At 43.2% G+C, this 23,292-nt stretch overlaps 1 protein-coding gene across 1 annotated transcript in view; it reads left to right on the top strand.

Annotated features, from left to right (window-relative positions):
• CDCA2 (cell division cycle associated 2) overlaps positions 1-19,868 on the top strand; it is a 111,184-nt gene extending 91,316 nt beyond the window's left edge. Inside the window, exons 15-16 of the mRNA XM_054561364.2 lie at positions 8,671-8,789; positions 19,842-19,868. Coding sequence (XP_054417339.2) covers positions 8,671-8,789; positions 19,842-19,853 — 131 coding nt within the window. The 3' untranslated portion in view covers positions 19,854-19,868. The remainder of the gene's footprint in view (positions 1-8,670; positions 8,790-19,841) is intronic.
• The last annotated feature ends 3,424 nt before the right edge of the window (positions 19,869-23,292 follow it).

The raw sequence follows: 23,292 nt of genomic DNA on the forward strand, positions 1-23,292 counted from the left end.
CAGTGTCCTTATCCTTATCTTACAGATGAGCAAACTGGGGCACAGTAGAGTAAAAAGAAGCTCAACTGAGAAAAATTAGCATAGTGATGGTCACAGGCAAATGTGCATTTGCAGCTCCTACAGGCTTTAACCTCCTAACTCATTTTTCTGTTTAGGAGATTCTGAAAGCCATAAAATCAGTTGACCTCACCGACTGTTAGAGCCAGGAGTGCTGATTGTGAAAACAGTTATCTCAATATTCCATGTGGAATTGCATATGCGGTAAGAGAAAATTTTAAAACAAAACGGAGTTCAATTTCTAGGGAGCCGAGCTTTGTTTTCTTTGTTTGACCAAAACCTCAAGTAAAAGAAGAGAATGTAGTGGGAATAATTAGCCACAATGGGTGGTATAAATCCAAAGAGAAAAATAATTCATCAACTTTAAAGCAACTCATTTAAAACCGGGAGTGTGGTTTATTTGACCTGCATTTGGGAGCAAATATTAATGAAGAAGTAAAGGCAGCTTATGGCTTTTTCAGTTCTTTCATTTCCCTCTAGATGTCTTTGATAGAAACTAATTATCAATGCTGTCGATTTAATTTGGAAAAAAATTGGATGAAGGTTTTTCTTAAGTCCCATGTCACTGTTCATAATGCGGGAGAACTAAAATTCACCTCTGATCCTTCGTCAGTAACTGCTCTAGTCAATAGAGTCCAAGGAGTCCACTTTGGAAAACAAGAAAAATTATTACTATGGTGATTATTATTTTTTAAATAAAAGTTTCTTGTGGGAATGCAGAAAGACCAGAGGAAATTTTCCCAGTGCTAAAGTTGCTTTTATTAACCCATTAAGCAGATACAACAAAACTTTCATTAATTGAAACCCAACCAAATTGAACCCATTTTTTTTTTTTCTGCATTCTATTTTCAAGGGGAAAAAAAAAAAAAAAAAAAACAAAAAACCAGACTCAAAAGCAAGAAAATGGCCGGATGCAGCGGCTCATGCCTATAATCCCAGCACTTTGGGAGGCCGAGGCGGGCGAATCACGATGTCAGGAGATCGAGACCATCCTGGCTAACACGGTGAAACCCCGTCTCTACTAAAAATACAAAAAATTAGCCGGGCGTGGTGGCGGGCACCTGTAGTCCCAGCTACTCGGGAGGCTGAGGCAGGAGAATGGCGTGAACCCAGGAGGTGGAGCTTGCAGCGTGAGCCGAGATGGCACCACTGCATTCCAGCCTGGGCGACAGAGCGAGACTGTGTCAAAAAGAAAAAAAGCAAGAAAACAAGATACTGTCAGGAACTTATCATAAAATGAACTTTCAATATGATATTTAGGATCCATTAGATATGTAGCCCAATCATGTACACTTTCTACATTTCATCTGCAGTATTTTTTTTTTTTTTTTTTTTGAGACAGAGTGTCACTCTGTTGCCCAGGCTGGAGTGCAGAGGTGGAATCATGTTTCACTGCAGCCTCAACCTCCCCAGGCTCAGGTGATCCTCCCACTTCAGCCTCCCAAGTAGCTGGGATTATGGGTGTGTGCTACCATGCCTGGCTAAATTTTTGTTTTTTTTTTTTTTTTTTTTTTTGGAGAGACAAAGTTTCGCCATGTTGCTCAGGCTCATCTCAAACTCCTGGGCTTGAGGGATCTGCCCACCTTGGACTCTCAAAGTGCTGGGATTACAAGTGTGAGCCATCACATCTGGCCGGCAGTGTATTCTTAGTTATTGATGTTTTCCAGGGTTATGTCCTCAATTTTCTTACCTTTTTTGGTAGCATAAGATTGGGATTAAGAATGTGGGCTTTGGATTTGAATCCTAGCACCATCATTTATAAATTTTGCAGCATCATCTGAATGGGCAAAATATCAATACCTACTCATAGAATTGTTTGATTAACTGAGTTAATACATGTCAAGTGCCAGATCAATGACTGTCATGGAGGAAATGCTCAATACATACTTGCTATTATTATTGTTATTCTACATGACATCCCTGGATGGCACTTTTCCTCCTTAATATTCATAGCTTCAACTTTCATTTATATGCTAGTATTGATAGCATCCAAACAGAAGTATAAAAATATACATGTGTATTTATAAATATGGCTTTGTCCCATAGTTTATCTACTGGGACTGTTTTTTTTTTCATTGACCTTCACCCTTGAGGGACCCACAATATCATTTCCAAGTAGTCAGCCTTATATATGGGGTTCTACATCTTATTTTATTTTGAGACAGCGTCTTGCTCTGTCACCCAGGCTGGAATGCAGTGGTACAATCATAGCTCACTGCAGCCTCGACCTCCCAGGGTCAAATGATCCTCCTGCCCCATCCTCCCAAGTAGTTGGGACTACAGGCATGCAGCATCATGCCTGACTATATCTTTAAAATTTTTCTAGAGATGGGGTCTCACTACGTTGCTCAGGCTAGCCTCAAACTCCTGGCTCAAGTGATCCTCTGGCCTCAGCCTCCCAAAATACTGGGATTACAGGCATGAGGGGTTCCACATATTCTTACATTCTACTGCTGCAGAACCGTATGGTGCTGCCCACTGAGACCCCTGTCTTTGGCTTTGATGATTGCTGTTCTCTTCTAGTGAGGTTAGAATCTACTTATCCTGCAGACTAGTCCTCTCCTGCCAGTGGAATCCATCCAGGCTCTGCAAGACTCCAGGCCTGAGCATCCCTGTGCTCACTCACCAGGAGGCTGCTGTGACATGGCCCTTTAGAAAACCCACCACCACCGAGTCCATCATGCCTCCCCTTCCCTGTTACCTTTGGTTACCACTTTCTCTCTGCTTCTAGCTCTCTGCTTGCTTTTCTCCGACTCACCTTCTCACTGCTCTCTTTCCAAGCCTTCCACTTGTCTCATAGTAAACAGATTCTCAGCATCCTCAACCTTTTCATGAAGGCTCCTCTGTTGCCATGCCTGAGCTGAAACCGAGCTGGCTCCTCTGGACACTGCTTCCCCCCAGGGGCCATCTCAAATGGGTCCTTTTCATTTTCTCATTCCATGCATGCCCGAAGGTGGGCAGAAAATCTCTGCTTTCCTCCAGTTTTTGCCATAGGTCTCTCCCTCCTGTTACTGCCACCCACTGTCCGCCTGAAAAATACCCTCCATTTAAGGAAGTCACTGGCACGGGGCTCAGGTTCCTACCTTCCACTCTTAAGTCCTGCTCATCTCTGTGATGTTATCTCTGCTGTTCCCCAGCAACCCTTTTCACAAACATATCCTGTACTTTATCATAACACATAACTGTCTATCCCCAAAAGAATAAGTGTAGACATGCCCTCCATCAACCAGGGCCTCTTAATGTTGCAGCTGCCTCATGCGCTCACGCATGTACCCCGTGTTTCTTGACCCTGTGGTCTATTGTTATTGACCCTTAATCCCTTGAGGCTCAGCTCTTCCCCTATCCAGTCTTCACCTTATTTTCTACCCAACTTAGACTTTTCGATTCATTGTTTCCATATTTCCCTTGCTGATATGATTGGGCTATGTCCCCACCCAAATCTCATCTTGAATATTAGCTCCCATAATTCCCAAGTGTTGTGGGAAGGACCCAGGGGGAGATAATTGTATCATGGCGGTGGTTTCCCCCATAGTGTTCTCGAGGTAGTGAACAAGTCTCACAAGATCTGATAGATTTATAAGGGGTTTCCCCTTTCACTTGTGTCTCATTCTCTCTCGTGCCTGCTGCCATGTAAGATGTACCTTTCACCTTCCACCATGATTGGGAGGCCTCCCCAGCCATGTGGAACTGAATCCATTAAACCTCTTTTTCTTTATAAATTACCAAGTCTCAGGTATGTCTTTCTTAGCAGCATGAGAACAGACTAACACACTTGCCATTTACCTTCTTTGCTCACATTACCTTTTTTGTTGTTGTTATATCCTCCCTAAAAAACCTAGATTGATGTCCCAAAGCGCTGGGATTATAGGTCAATTTGAGTGTCTGACTTCATCTTGCTTAAACCTGGACTACTGCATTTCTAAAGAAAATAGCATTATCATATAGATTGGTAGACTCTAGATTCACATTTTTTTCAGCCCTAACAGGGCTGAATTCTCTGAATTAATGATTTTAAACCTTTTTCACTCTCCTCAATGGCCTACAACACCCTACATTGCAGGCCCTCCATTGTTTCTCTGACCCCACCTCCTACTGCTGTCACAGTTGCCCACACCTGTCCAGCCTCACTGGCCTCCCTGCTAAATCTGGAATGGATCTGTGATGGTCAGTTTGTGTGACAACTTGACTATGCTATAGTCTCCAGTTATTCAATCAAACACTAACCTAGGTGTTGTTACAAAGGTATTTTGTAGATGGAATTAAAACCCATAATCAGCTGACTTTAAGTAAGGCAGATAATCCCAGATAATCTTTTTTTTTTTTTTTTTTTTTTTTGAGACAGAGTCCCTCTCTGTTGCCCAGGCTGGAGTACAGTGGCATGATCTCGGGATCTCGGCTCACTGCAACCTCTGTCTCCTGGGTTCAAGTGATTCTCATGCCTCAGCCTCCAAATCAGCTGGGATTACAGACGTGCACACCACCATGCCCAAATAATTTTTGTATTTTTAGTAGAGATGGGTTTTCACCATGTTGGCTAGGCTGGTCTGGAGCTCCTGACCTCAGGTGATCTGCCCGCCTCGGCCTCCCAAAGTGCTGGGGTTCCAGGCGTGAACCACCACACCCAGCCCCCAGATAATCTTAACAGGCCTGATTCAGTCAGTTGAAAGGCCTAACAAGCAGAACTGAGGCTTTTCTGCAAACTAGAGCTTCAGCTCATACCTCAGAATTCTAGCCTGCCCTTCCTGTTGGCCTGCCTTACAAATATTGGACTTTCTTAGCAGCCTTCACAGTCACATATGCCAATTCCTTGCAACAAATTTCTTAATATATATCTCCCACTGGTTCTATTTCTCTGATTGAACCCCAGCATGGATTTTTGTACCTGAAAGTGAAGTGCTACTGTAACAAATACTTAAACATGTGAAAGTGGCTTTAGAATTGGGCAGTTAATGAGAGAGACTGGAAGAACTCTGAGAAGCATGATTGAAAAAGTCTAAATTGGGGCCAGGTACAGTGGCACACACCTATGATCCCAACATGTTAGGAGGCTAAGGTAGAAGGATTCTTTCAGCCCAGGAGTTCGAGGCTGCAATGAGCCATGATTGTGCCACTACACACCAGCGTGGGTGACAGAATGAGACCCTGCCTCTAAAAAAGAAAAAATAAATTAAAAAGTCTAAATTGTCTTACAGACTGTTAGGAGAAATATGGATGTTAAACACTCTCTGAGGGGTCAGAAGGAGTGGGGATCATACGAAAGAAGGCCTAAATTGTCTTAGAGGTTAACTAAATTGTCAGAAACAGATGGTTTGTGGAAGTATGGACATTAAAGACATTAACCTACTGGCTTGGATTAAAGTAAAAACCAATATTTTTTTTAAAAGAAAAATAATAATTAAGAAACAAAAAAAAGGTGCTAATTGTGAAGATCCAGAGTGAAATGGGAAATATATTTTTGAAAACAGGAGGAAAAGAGATCCTTGTTATATAGTGGCAAAAAAGCTGAGTTGAATTGTGTCCTACATGTATATGGAAAGCAGAACTTTTAAACAATGTATTTGGGTATTTAGCTGAGGAAATTTCCAAGCAGGGTGTTGAAAGCATAGCCTGGTTTCTTCTTGCTGCTTATAGTAAAATGTGAGAGGAAAGAGATCAATTGAGGGAAGAACTGTTTTTGTTGTTGTTGTTGTTGCTGTTTTGTTTTGTTTTGAGATGGAGTCTCACTTTGTCACCCAGGCTGGAGTGCAATGGCACGATCTTGGCTCAATGCAACCTTCACCTCCTGGGTTGAAGCAATTCTTCTGCCTCAGCCTCCCAAGTAGCTGGGACTGCAGGCATGCACCACCATGCCCAGCTAATTAAGAACTGTTAATCAAAAAGGAACAGGACTTCATGATTTGGGAAATCCTCAGCCTATCCAGATTGCAAAAGATGCTAAAATGAGATTCACTGTCAGGAGAGCTGTGCTCTGGAAAGAAGGCCAAGGGTGTGGCTCGACAGCTTTTTGCTAGTGCCTGGAATGGATAAAAATTCAGAATATTCAGTCATAAAGAGGACTCTGAAGAGATTAGGCATATGATTCATAGGTTCTCTTAGCCATCTCAGCAGAAGCCAGGAATAATGATGAAATTATCAGGTGAAACCTGTGAGGGAGTCTTTGGTCTAATGGAATGGATTTCCATGATATACATAGTAGACCCACAAGGCTTTTGAGATTTATAACAGCAGAAACACTGAATTGAAAGAGAGGGCTGAAACAGAGGACCAAATGAAAGAAAGCTGTAGGACTCCCAGGCAGAACAAGCTGATAAAACTTCTCAGCCACAAACAAATACTATCTTTTCTGAAAAAGGAAGGATGGCCCGGAAGGTAGAACCTTGGGCCCAGAGGGTGGAGCCTCTGGCCACAGAGAATTATTCACTGGCCTTGAAAACTAATGGAGTTTGCCTTGCTGGATTTCAAAATTGTTTAGGACCAGTGCTATTTTTTCCTTCCATTTTGTCCTGCTTTGAATGGGAGTAGCTGCAACTGGCATCCTGTTCCATCGTTGTATTTGCTGAGCAGATAATTTGTTTTCTAATTTCACAGGTCCATAGATGGAGAGGAATTTTGCACAAGGATTGATGATACTCAGAGTCTTACCTATACATTAGTTAGATGATTTAAATATTTAATAAAGTATCTTATAAACATGATATTCTTTATTTTTTTTTCTGTCACCCAGGCTGGAGTGCAGTGATGTCATCATAGCTCACTGCAGCCTCAAATTCCTGGGCTCAAGCTTATTCTCCTGTCTCAGCCTCCCAAGTAGCCTGGGATTATAGGCATGTGCCACCACACCTGGCTAATTTTTAAAATTTTTTTGTAGAGAAAAATTTTTTAATTTTTTTGTTATGTTGCCCAGGATGGGATATTCTGTAAAATATATAAAAATAACTGCAAAACTAAAATGTAAAACAAACACTAGATTAGGAGACAGGAGACCTGACTTCTGCCCCACTCTTTTAACACCTTACTAGTGACGTTGTATAAGTCATTCAATTCTTTCTGGGCCAAATATCTGCACTTGGTAAATCAGGACTATTAATAGTACCCTCCCTATATCACAGTGCTATATGAATCAAAGTAGGTCATGGGTATGACCATGCTTAAAATTGTGTTAGGTATTGTACAAATATATAGTAGTATTTTTGCTGAGGGTTGAAGTAAACAAAAATAATTCAGTGGTTAAGCAGGAAATATCTAATGGTCTGACAGACACAGCTCATATCATACCTTGATCTCAATGTTACCAGCCTTGATTTAGATAATGAGATTTGAGATTTTTGAACAGATAAAGTTTAGATGAAATTTTGGTCTTTGAATTGATGTCATAATGCATTGAGCTCTTGGGATGAGGTGAATGTATTTTGCATATTGGATGGTTGTGAATCTTTAAGGTTCAGGAGATGAGCTGTGGTAGACTGAAGAGTGATTCTCAAATATATTCAGGACCTAATCCCTGGAGCCTGTGAATCTTACCTCATGTGTCAAAAGGGACTTTGTGCAGGTGTGATTAAATGAAGGACCTGGTTTTGAGATAGGGAGATTATGCTGGATTGGCCTGATAAGCACTAATGTTAGTGTTCCACTAAGGGGAAGACCAAGGGAGATTTGACTATGGAAGAGGAAGTAGCAGGTGTGAGAATGGAAGCAAGAGGTTGGAGTAGTACAAGGAGGGGCCATGAGCCAAGAATTGCAGGCAGCCTCTCCAAGCGAGAAGAGGCAAGGAAACAGATTGTCCCCTGCAGCCTCCACAAAAAGTCCAGCCTTGATGACACCTCAACTTTAACCTTGTGAACTTTTGACTTCCAGAACTTATGGGAGAATAAATTTATGTTGTTTCCAAGGACAAAGTTGATGGTAATTTGCTGCATCAGCAATAGGAAACTTATACAATATCCAACACGCTCTCACCTGAGGACTTTGTGCTGGCTATTCCTTCCCCCTCAAATACTTTTTCCAGATAGCCATCTGGCTGACTCCTCCACCATCTTCAAATATTTGCTTACACATGAAGCCTCTCTTTACCTTGTCATTTGACATTGCAGCCTTCCCTCTACATCCTCCCCGCCAGAGCTCTTCATTCCCTTCACCCTCTATTCGCTCAAAGTACTCACAACCTTCTAGCATTCTATGTAATTCACTTACTTATTATATTCATTGTAGATTATTTGTCTTCCCACCTTGGGATACAAGCTCCACAATGGCAGGGGCCTTTTTCTGCTTTGTCCATTACTGAATTCTATGTACTCAAAATAGTGCTTGGTGCATGGGGGTTACCCAGTAAATATTTATCGGATGAATAAAACTTCCTATCCAGTTGCCTCAGTCTTCATCTCAGCAGATGATTTTACTTGCAATTTCATAGAAAAGAAACTGGAAATCATCAGGGAGGGCACCATTAATCTTGTGTTTCTGCGTTTCCACTGTCTTCTCCCCATTCTACCTTTTGCTTCCCTTCCTCTTCCAAGTGAATTCCTCCGCCTGGGTTTTGGTTTCCACTACTCCTACCTAGTCAGGAAAATCAAACATTAAATTATCCGTTTTCTTATATTCTTTCTTTTTACACAGGGTCTCTCTGTGTCACCCAGGCTGGAGAGCAGTGGCACATTCATAACTTGCTGCATCCTGGAACTCCTGGCCTCAAGCCATCCTCCTGCCTTGGCCTCCCAAAGTGTTGGGATTACAGAGTGAGTCACCATGCCTAGCCTCTCTTCTGCTTCTCAAATTGTGCATTCTCAGCTACCTTTTTCTTTTTTTATTATTTTTATGTTTTTCGAGACGGAGTCTTGCTCTGTTGCCCAGGCTAAATTGCAATGGTGCGATCTCAGCTCACTGCAACCTTCGCCTCAGGTTCAAGTGATTCTCCTGCCTCTGTATCCTGTGTATCTAGGATTACAGGCACCTGCCATCATGCCTGGCAAATTTTTGTATTTTTCTAGAGATGGGGTTTCAACCACGTTGGTCAATCTGGTCTTGAACTCCTGACTTTAGGTGTTCTGCCTGGGTCGGCCTTCCAAAGTGCTGGGATTACAGGCATGAGCCACCACATCCCCAGCCTTAAGTTACCTTTTTAAACTCCTCTTTTTGTGCCCTCTAAATGTTGCTATTTCCCAGAGTTTTGCCCTAGTCTACTTTGTCTTTTTGTATCATACATTCTTTGAAGCCCATGGATTCAAGAACCATCTATAATGCAAGTATTCCCAAGTGTATTACTTCATCAGATAAGTGCCAGCCACTAACTAGGTGCTGTGGATATAGCAGTGAATAAGATGGACATAGTCTCATGGAGCTTCTACTTGGGTTCTGAAGGCAAAACTAAGAAAAGTTTAAAAGGTAAATAAGATCATTTAGAATAATATAAGTGCTATTAAGAATAACTCAGAGTATGCTAGGCATGATGGCTCATGCCTGTAATCCCAACACTTTAGAAGGCTGATGTGAGAGGATCCCTTGAGGTCAGGAGTTCAAGACCAGCCTGGGCAACATAGGGATCTTTTGTAGAATCTCTACAAAAAATAAAGAAAATTATCTGGGTACAGTAGCACACACCTGTAGTCCCAGCTACTCAGGAGGCTGAGGCAGGAGGATCACTTGAGCCCAGGGGTTCGAGGCTAGTGAGCCATGATCATGCCACTGCACTCCAGCCTGGGTAACAGAACAAGACTGTCAAAAAAAAAAAAAAAGTGTCCTAACTCAGGGTAATGGAAAAGAAGGTAACTGGGCAGGTGCAGGGTTGGAAGGCTACTCTGGATAGAGGGGTCAGTGAAGGTTTCTTTGAGGAGATGGCCTTTAAGCTGAGCAGGGCTGGACCTAGGTGAGGCTAGTGAGCACAGATTTGCAGGGGTCGCCAAAATCTCAGTAACCAAAATAAATAAAATTTTTTAAATGCAATAATTTAAAAAAACAAAATCAATGCCAAAAACATTAGGAACACAATACCAAAATTTAAAAGTAAAGTGCTAGTAAGATGAATTTAATTAAAAATTATTTAAGATCATCAGTTGGTCAAGAGATATTGTGAAATATGACAGTCCACTCAGTTGAAAATTAGATAAGCCAAGAAGTCGATTTTGAAAATGCTATTGATGAGTTCGCTTCTGTGGAAACTAGAAAAGGAAAATTACATTAAATCCTGATTTTGGTGTAAATAGAATCTTTAAACTTAAAATAACATTCTGAGTTTTAATATACTTATTTTTTAAACTTTTCAATATTTTTTCAACTACTTTAATGTTCTGGAAAAATACTGACCATTTAAATGGTACATAAAGATGTACATAGGGGAGCGTGTTTTTCTTTTTTGCCTCAGTCTCCCATGGTTCTGTACGGCACTGAGGCTAAGACTTGAATGACAAGAAGAAGCCAGCCACATGGTCATTGTTTGGAAGAGCCTCCTAGACACGGGGAGCATGCTGTGATGGCACTGGGAATAAAAGGAGCTGAGTATAGTCAAGGAACTGACGGGACCAGTGTAGAAATGAAGGAAAATATGTGTGAGAGAAGATTAGAGACATACAGGGGCCAGATCCTGGAGATGCTTTTAGACCAGAGGAAGAAGGGTGGGTATTTTTTTTCTTATTGCATTATGGACTCATAGGAAGCTTTTAAGCAAGGGAGCGATCTAATTTGGGATTTGTGAAAGATCAGATTTGCTGTTGAGTGGAAAATGGACTATATCAGAGCAGGGCCAGAAAAGGTGAAAGGCTGGTGCAGTGGCTGATGCCTGTAATCCCAGCACTTTGGGAGCTGAGGCAGGCGGATCACTTGAGCTCAGGTGTTCTAGACCAGCCTAGGCAACATAGCAAGACCCCATCTCTACAAAAAATACAAAAAATAGCCAGATGTGTTGGTGGGTGCCTGTAATCCCAGCTACTCGGGAGGCTGAGGCAGGAGGATTACTTGAGCCTGGAGGTCAAAGCTGCAGTGAGCTGAGATCATGCCATTGCACTCCAGCCTGGGCGACAGAGCTGAAGACTCTCTGACTCAAAAAAACAAAAACAAACAAACAAAAACTGTCTCCAAAAAAAGGAAAAAAAGTCCTGTGAGAATGGTTAAGAGGCAACTGCAGCACTGCAGCTGAGAGGGGAGAGGCATGTCTCCAGCCACAGCTCATGTGTCCCTGCTCAGTCTGAGACCCAGGTAACTTCGCTTACTGGGCAGCTCCTCAGGATTGTCCCACAGGCTTTAAATCAACCACGCCAAATCTGAGTTTACTGTCTTTTCCCAGAAACCTGCTCCACCTTGCTCTTCCTCTCATTGAATGGATCACTGCTCACCTAATTACTGAATCTAGAAACCCGATCCTTGACTCCTCACTGGCCCCCCAAATCCAGTCAAGGATTCACTTCCTTTGAACCCAGCTTCTAATTCAGGCCACCCAGCTTTCCCTTTTCTTTAGGCCCCACTGCCATCTCCCTAATTCAAGTTGCCAGCATCTCCCTTCCATATCGCTGCCCAGTCTTCTCACTGTGCGTCCTCACTTGCTGTTTTTTTTCTCCTATCTAGTCTCCGTTTTATAACTTAAGTGGTTTTTTTTTTGTTTTTGTTTTTGTTTTTGTTTTTTTTTTTTGAGACAGGGTCTCACTCTATTGCTCAGGCTGGAGTGCACTGGTACGATCACAGCTCACTGCAGCCTTGGCCTTGACCTCCTGGGCGCCAGCAATCCTCCTGCCTCAGCCTTCCAAGTAGCAGGGACCACAGGTGTGCACCACATGCCCAGCTATGTTTTTCATAGAGATGGGGGTCTCACTATGTTGTCCAGGCTGGCCTTGAATTCCTGGGCTCAAGGGACCTGCCCACCTTGTCCTTGCAAAGTGCTGGGATTACAGACGTGAGCCACCACGCCCGGCCTCAAATGGTCTTTCTAAAAATAAGTGTAATTGTGTCCCTTCTGCCTAAAACTCTTTAGTGGCTTCTCTCTTCCCTCACAGCAAAGCCCTAATGGTGTTTGTGAGGCCTTGCGCATCTCTTGCCTCCTCATTTTCCCTGCTCGTTCTATGTTCTACTGCTCTAATCTCACATCATTTGACTCACTGGCTTTTTCTTGGTGCTGGTCCTACCCCCTCACGATTTGCTCTGTCTTCTCTACTCTTTTCTCATTATTCTACTTAGGTTCTAGGTTTCAGCTTTGACATTGTCCCCCAGCAAGCCTTTCTCAAATTCAAATCCAGATTTGTGATGTTTTGGCACCCTCTCTTCATTTATCTCAGCATGTCTCACCATTTCACAGCATTTATGGTCATAGCATTGACTTGTCTGCAAAACCACTCCTCAGTAAGGTCCACGAAGGCAGGGAGTATTTCTATATTGATACTGTACCCCAAGCACACTGGTTCAGTCTCTCCATCGCTTCTTGCTCTAGTTCTTTTTTTTTTTTTTTTTTTTGAGACAGTGTCTTACTCTGTCACCCAGGCTAGAGTGCAGTGGGGTGATCATAGCTCACTGCAGACTCAACCTCCTGGGCTCAAGTGACCCTCCCACCTTAGCCTCCTAAGTAGCTGAGACCACAGGTGTATGCAGTCACACCCAGCTAATGTTTAAATTTTTATTTTTTGTAGAGATGGGGGTCTCACTGTGTTGCCCAGGCTAGTTTCGAACTCCTGGGCTCAAGCAGTCCTCCCAGTTCTGTCTCCCAAAGTGCTGGAATTAGAGATATGAGCCACAGTGCCTGGCCCTTATTCAAATACTGATGGGAGAGAAAGATCGACCTAGTAAATTACCTATTGGGTAGAATGTTTTATGCCATGCCACCTTACTGGTTGGGGACCAGCCTATAGATTGGCCAATATTGGATCAGGTGGCATTTCTGGTCCAATAAAAGACTCTCTTGCTCAAGAAACATCTTTCATCACTTAGGGACTATGGGTGCTGAAGCCCCCTTAAAAAGAGCTAGTGGGCTTGTTAAGCATTCTAAGTGACATATTCAGTATAAACAGCAGCTTTGGAACAAGGGGCCAGGCTTGATCAGCCCGCCTTCTGTTTATTTCAAAGCATTTACTCTCCCCAAAAGACAGTATTTGGTTGGATCAGGTTGCTACCATTCAACCTAGAGCATTTCCATTGAGCAATGTTTACCTCCCAAACCACCCCAGCGCTCCTCATGCCTAGAGAATGGGTTGCCTGTAGTTTGCATTGATCTGTGGTCCCATGTGGCCTGTGTGGGTTTACTTAACTGAGAAGACACATGCAAGAGTAAGGCAAACCATGTAGGGAAAAAAACCCCTCTTGGGGTTTACTTCCCTCCCCCAAAACGAGGCAGTTTAAATGGCAGAACTTTGAGCATTCTGGGGCTCCCTGGCATACTCACTTATCAAACATCATTAGAAAATGAGGGATTCTGGGTCAGAGAATCTTCCAGACAACTGAATGCATTCCATTTTAAACAGCAAAACTTAAGAACAAAACGTTTAAAGCATCTAATGAGTACTTGCTTTTCTGCTTTCATTAACTAAGAACACAGAAGGTATTTAACTCTTAAAATTATGCTGTGCTGTCTTTATTACCTGCATCAGTCATTGTTCTGGGCCCTCAGGGCCTATTGAGCTGCAAAGAGCTGTTTGCTCCAGCACTAAATGGCCTCCCCTGGTTGACTTTTATTACTTTTGTATATGCTTTTAATCATTATCCAATATCTTTCTAGACTCTGGGTCTTCCTTTAACATCTCTTCCTTGCCACATCCTCCTCTCTTCAGATGGGCTGCTCTCCATCTATTGTTGGCTGAAAATCCAGAAAACCAAGACTGGGACAGGTGGCTGTTGAGGGTCAGTAATTTCTTTTTTTTTCTTTTTTTTTTTTTTTTTCTTGAAACTGAGTCTTACTCTGTTGCCCAGACTAGAGTGCAGTAGCGCCACCACAGCTCACTGCAGTCTCGACTTCCAGAGCTCAAGGGATCCTCCTGCCTCAGTTTCCCATGCACCACAGGTACCCACCACTACATCCAACTAGTTTTTGTATTTTTTGTAGAGACGGGGTCTCACTGTGTTCCCCAAACTGGTCGTGAACTCTTGGGCTCAAGCAATCCGCCTGCCTTGGCCTCCCAAAATGCTGGGATTACAGTCATGAGCCACTGCACTTGACCTGGTCAGTAATTTCTGAGTTAGAAAATTCTCTAGTCTGTGAGAACTATGACTTTCCAGCCTAGAGGTATTTCTTCTATTTCTTCCCTACTTCCTCACCTCCTTTTGCATTGTGTCTCAGATCCTGTGGCCTATACCGTATTACCTATGTGCTGACATTTAGAAAAAGTAAAAATCACAGTGTCAAAATCTAGGTTTGAAAGAATCTCTTAGGATCACCTAGTTTCACCTCCCTTCGCCTATGGCTCTCTCTAGAGCATGCTCTGAGACTAGCTGAATATTCCAGATTCTTTATCCTGGCTTATTAAAGGAAGTATCTTCAAGTACTGAAATTGTAAGTTTTGAAGAAATAGAGATTGATGTAGGATTTTTCTTGGCCCCTTTGCTGGACTTACAGCAGGAGTGCCCCGTCTACTTGGCCCGCCGTGCTCAGCCCATTATGGGAGGGAGCACGTGGGTGAGTGAGTGCAAGACCCAGCCAGCTGCTCCTGACACAGAAGCAAGCTCTGTGTGGGGCCCCTGGCCAGACCAGGTGTGTCGCCTCAAGGGGAATGTGGCAGCACCCAGGTGAGGGTGCCTGTGACCCTGAAGCCCCAGAGGGGGTGTTACAATGCTTAGTTCCACCATCCATGGACAGTGGCGTGTTAGCAGCTCAGTTGGCCACTTGCCTCATCGTGGGGGGTGGCTGCCCTCCGTTGGCAAAGGCAAAGAGCCAGTGTGACAGCCTTTCAGAGTACCCACAGTTGGTGGGTCTTGAGCTCTTGTCTGGTGTCCAAGAAGAATGAGGTCACTCTGAAGATTGAAGGATGGTGAGGGCAGATAATTTTATTGTGAGATGAAAACAACTCTCAGTGGAGAGGGGAGCTGGAGAGGGAATGGGAAGGGCAGGTCATCTTCTCCAAAGTCAGGTTGTCTCTTCTCCTAAGTCAGGTCATCTCCTCCTCTACTGACTAGGTCTGGGGTCCAGAGAGGGGAGCTGGAGAGGGAATGAGAAGAGCAGGTCATCTCCCAAAGTCAGGTTATCTCTTCTCCTAAGTCAGGTCATCTCCTCCTCTACTGACTGAGTCTGGAGTCTTTATAGGCACAGGATGGGGAGCATGTGCTGATTGGTTTGTGAGTATGCAAGAAAGGTTAAAGTGAAGACACCACGCAAAGATGGGCACGGCAGTGTAGAAAACCAATTAGGAAGGGGTAGGTGTGTGTAAAATAGGTGAAGGGTGAGGATCAATCAGAGGAAAGCATGCCAAATGGGAAGACAAGTTCTCAATCCTGTCTGAGGATTTAACTTGCAGCTTGGGTTTCAGGCTTTAAACTGTCTTCAACCTGGAGGTGGAGTTTCACCAGGTACCCACTCCTAACTGCCTAGGCATTTGGCTGCCCCCTGTTGCTATCAAGATGATAACAGTAACACTTAAGATAAGCATCCCTTCCCTGTCTGAAGGTAGTTGTCTGGACCAGATCTTCCTCTTCCAGGTGAGAGCTGTGTGGTTTTGGATAGAGATGCTACTGATGCAGACATTCTGTCATTTGGGAAGGATGGCCCAGAGGCATAGGGGAGAAGCAGGGAGTCACCCTGAGGCAGTTTGGCCAGAGAGACAGGTCCACATATGAAAGCCCAGCAGTTGAATGGTCATGGGCTGACACAGGGAAATGAATGAGCCTGCTTCATATCATCCACGTCCTCACTCCCTCCTTTGTCTGCTCCCCTTAGCCTGTGACAAAGCAGAGCCAATCGGGTCATTGGTGTGGGTTTCAGTGACTGAGTAAAGCAGGCTACTCCACCACACTTGGCCACAGTGTCTTGGAGTGGTTCCCATCTGCGAAGAGGAAGGCCTGGGAGAGACACTGACCTGTTGTCCAGAGTCTGATAAGAGGACAGGATTGAGGTCATATTTCAGACAACTCAAGGGAGTTAGGATGGGGACTAGGGTTGTTGCAAACGATGAGGAGAATTTTGGAGACCCCAGCAGATATCTACCAGCTGTATCTTCAAAGAAGAATTAATCTTGGTCTTTGCTGTTTTTTCTCTGTCTGGCTTTGCAAACCTAAAAAGAGACAGCATGTATCTTCTTCAGAATATATTCTTGGAACGGTAGATGAGGAGAATTAGGAAATAATAGCCCAAGTTAAATCAGATGTATAATTATAAAATTAAGGGGCCTTGAAGATTTTCTAGTTAACTGCACACTGGTTCATGCATTTCAACTGTAACGTTACAGATAGCCCTCTCTTTTGGAGCACCTAGACAGCAGGGAATTCGGAATGTCCTAAAGTAGCCCAGGCCGGTATTGGACAGTTCTAATTCTTAGAGATTGCTGTAAGAAATCTGATTACCTGTAGATTTCACCTATTGATGTTTGCTTTGTCTCATAGAATAGTGCCAATCCTTCCTCACATGCCAGACTTAAAATGTGTGGATAACTATTATAATCTATTCAAAGTTAAAATGTAAACTTTTCAACTTTTGTTTTATTTAATTGGCTTCAAGCCTCTTAATTATGCTAGCCACCCTTCTCCAAGGAAATTTCAATTTGTTAATGGACTCATTATCTCTGATAGGGGAGCTTGAGATCACATTGGATTTTGCACAAGCTACTACTGTTCCACTGCTTTTTTATTACGGGTATTCAAACCCAATAAACTTTGTCATATACCACAGGGGCCTTAGTCTCAAGACCTTAAGGCACAAAGCATCGTTGGCTGAGATCTTTATTTTTATTATTATTTTATTGTGTTGTACTTTTTAAAGAGATGGGATCTTGCTCTGTGGCATAGACTGGAGTGCAGTGGTGCACTCATGGCTCACTGCAGTCTCCAGCTCCTCAGCTCAAGCAATCCTCTCAGCCTCTGAGTAGCTGGGATCACAGGCATAAGCCACCATGCGCAGTTGCTGAAACCTTTAGATGACCACAGAGATCAAGCTGAGTGCCAGGCCAGTTCTTGAAATTTGCATATTGATGGAGCTGAAGAGGGCTTCTGTCCTCAGTGACCATCTTGGGTTTGTCGTGGGAATCTGCAATATCCTCTGTCCAGCAGGCTCAGCTTAATCTGTGATGTCATCTAAAGGTCTCAGTCACCAGGCACAATGGCTCACACCTGTAGTCCCAGCACTTTGGGAAGCCAAAGCGGGAGGATTGCTTGAACCCAGGAGTGCAAAACCAGCCTGGGCAACTTAGTGCGACACTCTCTACAGAAAGTTTTTTTAAAAATTAGCCGGGTGTAGTTGTGCACACCTGTAGTCTGAGGAGGCTGAGGTGTGAGAATCCCTTCAGCCCAAGAGTTGGAGGCTACAGTGAGCTATGATCACGCCACTGCACTCACAACAGAGTGAGACCCCATCACCAAACAAAATCAAAAGAATTGGCCTTGTGGCTTCCTTACTGAGAAGGGGAGCAAAGTGCTGCAGGCTGTAACTATGGGTTGAGACTTGGAAGCTTCTTCCTGGGGAGCAGGGCGCCAAGATGAGGGATGGAGGAGTCATTCTGGGGGCGAGTCCTAACAAGAGCCCAGGGATGAGATAAGAGGCGTTGTGCATGTTATGCTGACCACAAAACAAGACTGGCCAAGAAGAGACTGGAAGGCACATTGTTTCTGGTGGCCTGATCACAGAAAATGGTGGAAATCGGGTTTTTAATCACTTAGGAGAGTTTTTCCTGGCTTCACCCTATCTGGTCTTTCAAGGAGCTGAAGGGGTATTTGTCATTGTGAACTAGGGCAGATCCTTGCTTTGCAAATTTATGAATGTTGGCCCATCTCAGATTGTTTGAGCAGATTTGAGGCCTGAAATCTGTTATCTATCCCTCCTAGTTTCCTGTCATCCGCTGATTTAATGAACATACCATCATTGTCCTCATGTAAGTCACTGCAAATGTTTTGCGGAGGAGGACAAGGACAGATAGTTCTATGGCACGATATAAAAACCTCCCTTCAGGTTGACAGGCATTTATTAATCAAACTCTTTGAGGAGAGCCATCCAAGTGCTTGCTAATGTATCTAATGGTACCAGCATTGAGCTCAAATTTCTGAATCTGGTCCAGAAGGATCTAATGAGAAACTCTGTGCAACGCCTTGCCGAGATGTAACTTATGTGTTTTGCAATTCTCTGTGCCAAAAGCAGAGTGGAGGTTAGACTGGCATGATTTATTCTTAGTGAACCCATTCTGACTCTTGGTGATCACTGTTTTCCTTTCAAAATATATCAACAATCCATTCTTTTAGTCCACTGGTCTTTAGTTTATAGAATCTTTTTTATTTACCTTTTCTTGAAAAGTGGGAACATATTTAATCCTCTCCAGCCTACGGAGACTTCCCTCATTCTCCACAGTTGTTCAGAAAGTATCTGTAGCATTTCACCTTTCGTTATTTCTTCAAGACCTTGGTAGTATAATTGGTTTGTTTATTTATTTATTTATTTATTTATTTATTTATTTATTTTTGAGACAGTGTCTCATTCTGTCACCTAGACTGGAGTACAGTGGTGCCAACATGGCTCCCTGCAGCCTCGACCTCCTAGGCTCAGGTGATCCTCCCACCTCAGCTTTCCTGGTAGCTGGGACCATAGAAACACCCCACCATGCCCAACTAATTATTTTGTATTTTTTTGTAGAGACAGGGTTTCACCATGTTGCCCAGGCTGGTCTTGAACTCCTGGGCTCAAGTGATCCATCTGCCTTGGCCTCCCCAAGTGTTGGGATTACAGGCATGAGCCACTGCTCCTGGCCTTTGGTATAATTGGTGTAGATATGGAGATCTGAACTCACTGAGAGCAATAATAACCAACTTTGGCTTTTCTCTTACAATGTATTATCTTTCCTAATATGAAGATCAGTTGCCTTGAGATAAGATAGAAAAAAAATGAACTGGAGCTGAGTAGTTCTATTTTCATCTATGATCAATTAATATTCAGTCTCTTCCCCACACATAAGACTTCCTTAGTCTTCTTGCACTTGATATACCTTTAAACTCCCATCTGCTTCTTGTTTATCACTGGTACTTATCTAGGCTAAAACCCATAAAAGTGCTAATAACAGTTTTTATAGATGTCTGACATGGAGTTCTTTTTTGTTTTTTAAATAATTGTTGAAACTTATTCCAGAACCGCCTAGTCATGGTGAGACCTAACTTTATTAAGCTCCTGATTTTGGAGACCTACAATATCCTACCTTCTGTATAGAAGAAGTATAGCCTTTCTACCGCTGCCTCCATCATTTGCTTAAACTAATGTGAGTGAGTCTCCTTTATAATAATCAAATGGGCCTAACCAGAACCACTAGCAACCTTTATGCTTTGTTGCTGTGGGCTTCTGAGACTGTCCCTTTTAAGGTAGTCTTCGTGTTTGGTTTAGGCACTCTTTATAGAGGATCCTTCATTCTCCCAAAAAAACTGCTGTTTGAAAACCAACGTGGGCCAGTATTTCCCAGATCTCTGTTGTGGCCACTGTCATGACCATGCCCAACAAAATGCTGGCACTTGTGGGTGCTCCAAATGCTTGCTTGAATGAAGCAATGAATGAAGAGAAGTCTCTAGCCCCTGAAAATGCTCTCAAAAAGCCAAAGGAAAGCTCCATGGGGTTAGCAGAAAAAAGAAAGAGAGAGAGAAAGAGAAATTCTATACAACCATGAATTTCTTTCCCCTTCATCTTTCTTTCTCTGCTTCCGTGTCAGAGAGAGACTTAGAGGCGTGCTGGAACACAAGTCACAGAAGAAGGAAGTAGAGAAGGAACGGGAAAGGTAAGAAAAAAAAGAAACGGACATTGTCATATAAGAGGGGGAGTCATGGCGTTTCAAACCTAGAAGGGACTCAAGCGTCCATTTGGCCTAACTCCTTCATGTCACTGATGAAATATGACCATTTTGTTTGGCATTTAATACAAATCTGCTGAAAAAAAAATGAAGAAATTGAGGTCGAAAGACATAGATTAAACAATTTGTCTAAAGTTACAAAGCTAGCGAGTGTCAGAGCGAGGACTAGAAGCCAGCCCACCTATCCAGTAATCTCCCACCACATGGCTCTCAGGGTGGCCGAGGAGGGGATAGAAGAGAGGGGTCAGGATGAGAGGGGAATGGTGGGATGGGTGGATGGCAGACTAAGTGGGAGGAGAAAAACTAAATTTGTATGTCGGCTATCGGCCTCCCTTGTGACTTGTTTTTCTCTAAGCAGAAGAAAGTTTACAGCCACCTCACCTACTCAATCTGAACTTCACGGTTTCCCCATCCCGCCAGAGAGCTCTAGTTGTCTGGAGGCCTGGTGGAGACTGCCCTGTGACACAACTAGCTAGCTGCACAACCAGGGCAAAATACTGCTGGATTAACTGATGCTAATGGGTTACCTTTATTTAGTAATCATGGGTCCCTCATAAGCATGGTCCAGATCCGAACGTTTTTGGAAAGATCTTGGACTTTCTAGAATTTCACCTACCCTGGAGTATGAAAACACACCAAAACAGAACTGGATAAGGATTTTAAACAGAACTTGCAAGTGAGATCATCACATCCCCACTACCCTGCTGCCTCCTGACCCAAGATGACGAAGAACTGCAGCAGATTTAAAAAAAAAATGTTTCACATTCCCTTTGCTTCTCATCTCTAGAAAACTCTCCAGATCAAGAACTTTGGCCTTGGAGTATGGAGTTTGAGGTCATGCAGACCTGATTTCAAATGCAAGCTGTACAGACCTGATTTCAAACGCAAGCTGTCACATGGTTGCATTACAGTGGGGAGGGGACTTACCATCTTGGAGACAATTTAGATAGTAATAGCAACATGGAAAGACTGTGAAGACACTTATGATTATGTGGGACCACAGTGCCTGGGAAACATCACGTGATTCATACATGTTGATTACATGTGTTGCTTGAATGAGGCCCTGTGGACTTGAATCCTAACACCCTCACTCTCCAGCAGTGTGAACTTGGAGCAAGTTACTTGATTTTCTTTTATTTTTAATTAATTATTATTATTTATTAGAGATGGAGTCTCACTGTGTTGCCCAGGCTGGAGGGCAGTGACGTGATCATAGCTCTCTACAACCTCAAACTCCCGGGCTCAAGCAATCCTCCCGCCTCAGCCTCCTGAGCAGCTAGGACTATAAGCCTGCACCCCCATGCCCAGCTAATTTTTAAAGTTTTTTTTATAGAGATGGTGTCTCACTATGTTCTCCAGGCTGATCTCCAACTGCTGGCCTCAAGTGATCCTCCTGCCTTGGCCCTTCAAAGCTTTAGGATTACAGGCATGGCCACTGTGCCTGGCCTTACTTGATTTCTTTATATGTTAGTTTTCTTACCTGTAATAAGGATATCTAATTGCAGATATCTTATAGAGATACTAATAGTGACTGCCTCATAGATGTGAGGATAAATGGAAATAATGCACGTGCAATGCTTAGCACAGAAGCTAACAGATGATCAACCTTAGCTCTCATGATTATTTCCTCATGTCATGTGATTTCTTGATGAACGCCTTGGTGTCTTGGGGGGCACCAAGCAAGCTGGTTTAAAGTCCATGTTCAAAACATCTGCCAAGGGCAGCCTGGCACCATGCTTGGGATAAATGTCTTCACTCCAACACAGCCTCATCTGGGCTAAGGGAGTCAAGCATCAAGTTTTATGGGTCTGACGAAGATGTTTGAAATATTGTAGGAGACTGTCAAAGAATACTTATACCCACTCTGAAAAAGGGCCGTTCTTAATTTTCATCTTTCCTGTAAGTCAGAAAGATATATACTCTCCAAATAATGGCAGTTTCCTTGTCCTGAAGTTATGGCAGCTTGGTGATACAATAAACAGCACCCTGTCATAAGGACCACATAAAACATGGTCTGACATTTCTTTAAAAGTAAAAAGAAACACAACTGCAGCAGATGACCTTTCCTCCGAGGGCACAGCTGTTTTGTGTGGTTAGAGGGACCCGCAGTCTCATATTTGGGGGCTACGATATACGACTGGCTTTTCACAAAGTGTTTCCATGAGAAACTACAGTACGTTCCAAAGGGGAGCACCAATTCACATCAGGCAGGGAGGATTTTTTTCCCCTCTTGATGTTTTCCAAATGATATTTGTGCTGAATATTTGCTATTAGAAACTTCTTTGGTGCATGAAGTGTGAGTGGTATCGAGAATACCAAGGTGTCTTTTGCTTCCTGGTGGAGTTTGATGATGGGCTTTCTACCAGGTTGGTGAGCCAGCATCTTCGTGGACTTATGAGGAGTCACTCAAGCAGTGGGGCTTCTGTGGGTCAGGACTGGAAGTTTCTGGGGGAAAATTTAAACTAGTCCCTTTGTTAGAGACGGTAGGTGATTTCCATTTCATCTAAAAATATTTATTCCTTTTGTTGAATATTATTGGTGCAATATGCTAAAATAATAATGAATGTTTAATAAATCTAAAAAAATGTCTAGTTGTACATGTGTTAGTGAGACTGGATGTTTTCTTCTTTTCCTTGTTCTCCAAATTATCTTTAACATGTTTTTTTTACCTCATAATAAAAATGAAATTAAAAAGGAGTGTTACATCTCCATTTAATTTTCTGATTGAGTTCTCCTGGACATCAGCGGTAACTGAAAACATTCCTATTTAAGCACTAGATCCCCTCCCCTCAAAACCTCTATCCTCTAAATTAGAATAATAAGCCCTTTGAGATGGGAATTTGGCAGCCTGTCCACAGGATGGAGAGGAGCATATGTCAATTACTGATGGCCGTGGTGCCGATATAAAAATGTGGTCTTGTTGCTCATATCCAAAATCCTGCTACTGACCTGCCAACAGCAGAGCACTGAGTGCATGTCCCAGTATGGTGGGACATTTGTTCTGATTTATCTCTGGTCTCTCACCTTGTCCCCTGTGTGACCAAAGCTGGGCATATGCAAAATGACTGGCCTGGTTGAGAAGTACAAGGTGAGTCCCCCGAAACAGTTGACTTATTGGTAATTAGACCACACTGGTATTGAACCCATGACCTCAGCCTCATTAGAGCTGCATTCAGGCCAACTGAGTTGACCAGAAACAGATTCAAAACAGTGAGTGATAGAGGTCTTTGGTGCAGGGTCAAAGGCCTATTTACACTACCCAAGAGCATGAGTGGGTTCTTACTCTACCGTGTTAAAGGAGAGGCAGCAGACA

The sequence above is a fragment of the Pongo abelii genome, chromosome 7, assembly GCF_028885655.2.
Source record: "Pongo abelii isolate AG06213 chromosome 7, NHGRI_mPonAbe1-v2.0_pri, whole genome shotgun sequence".
Lineage (NCBI taxonomy): Eukaryota > Metazoa > Chordata > Mammalia > Primates > Hominidae > Pongo > Pongo abelii.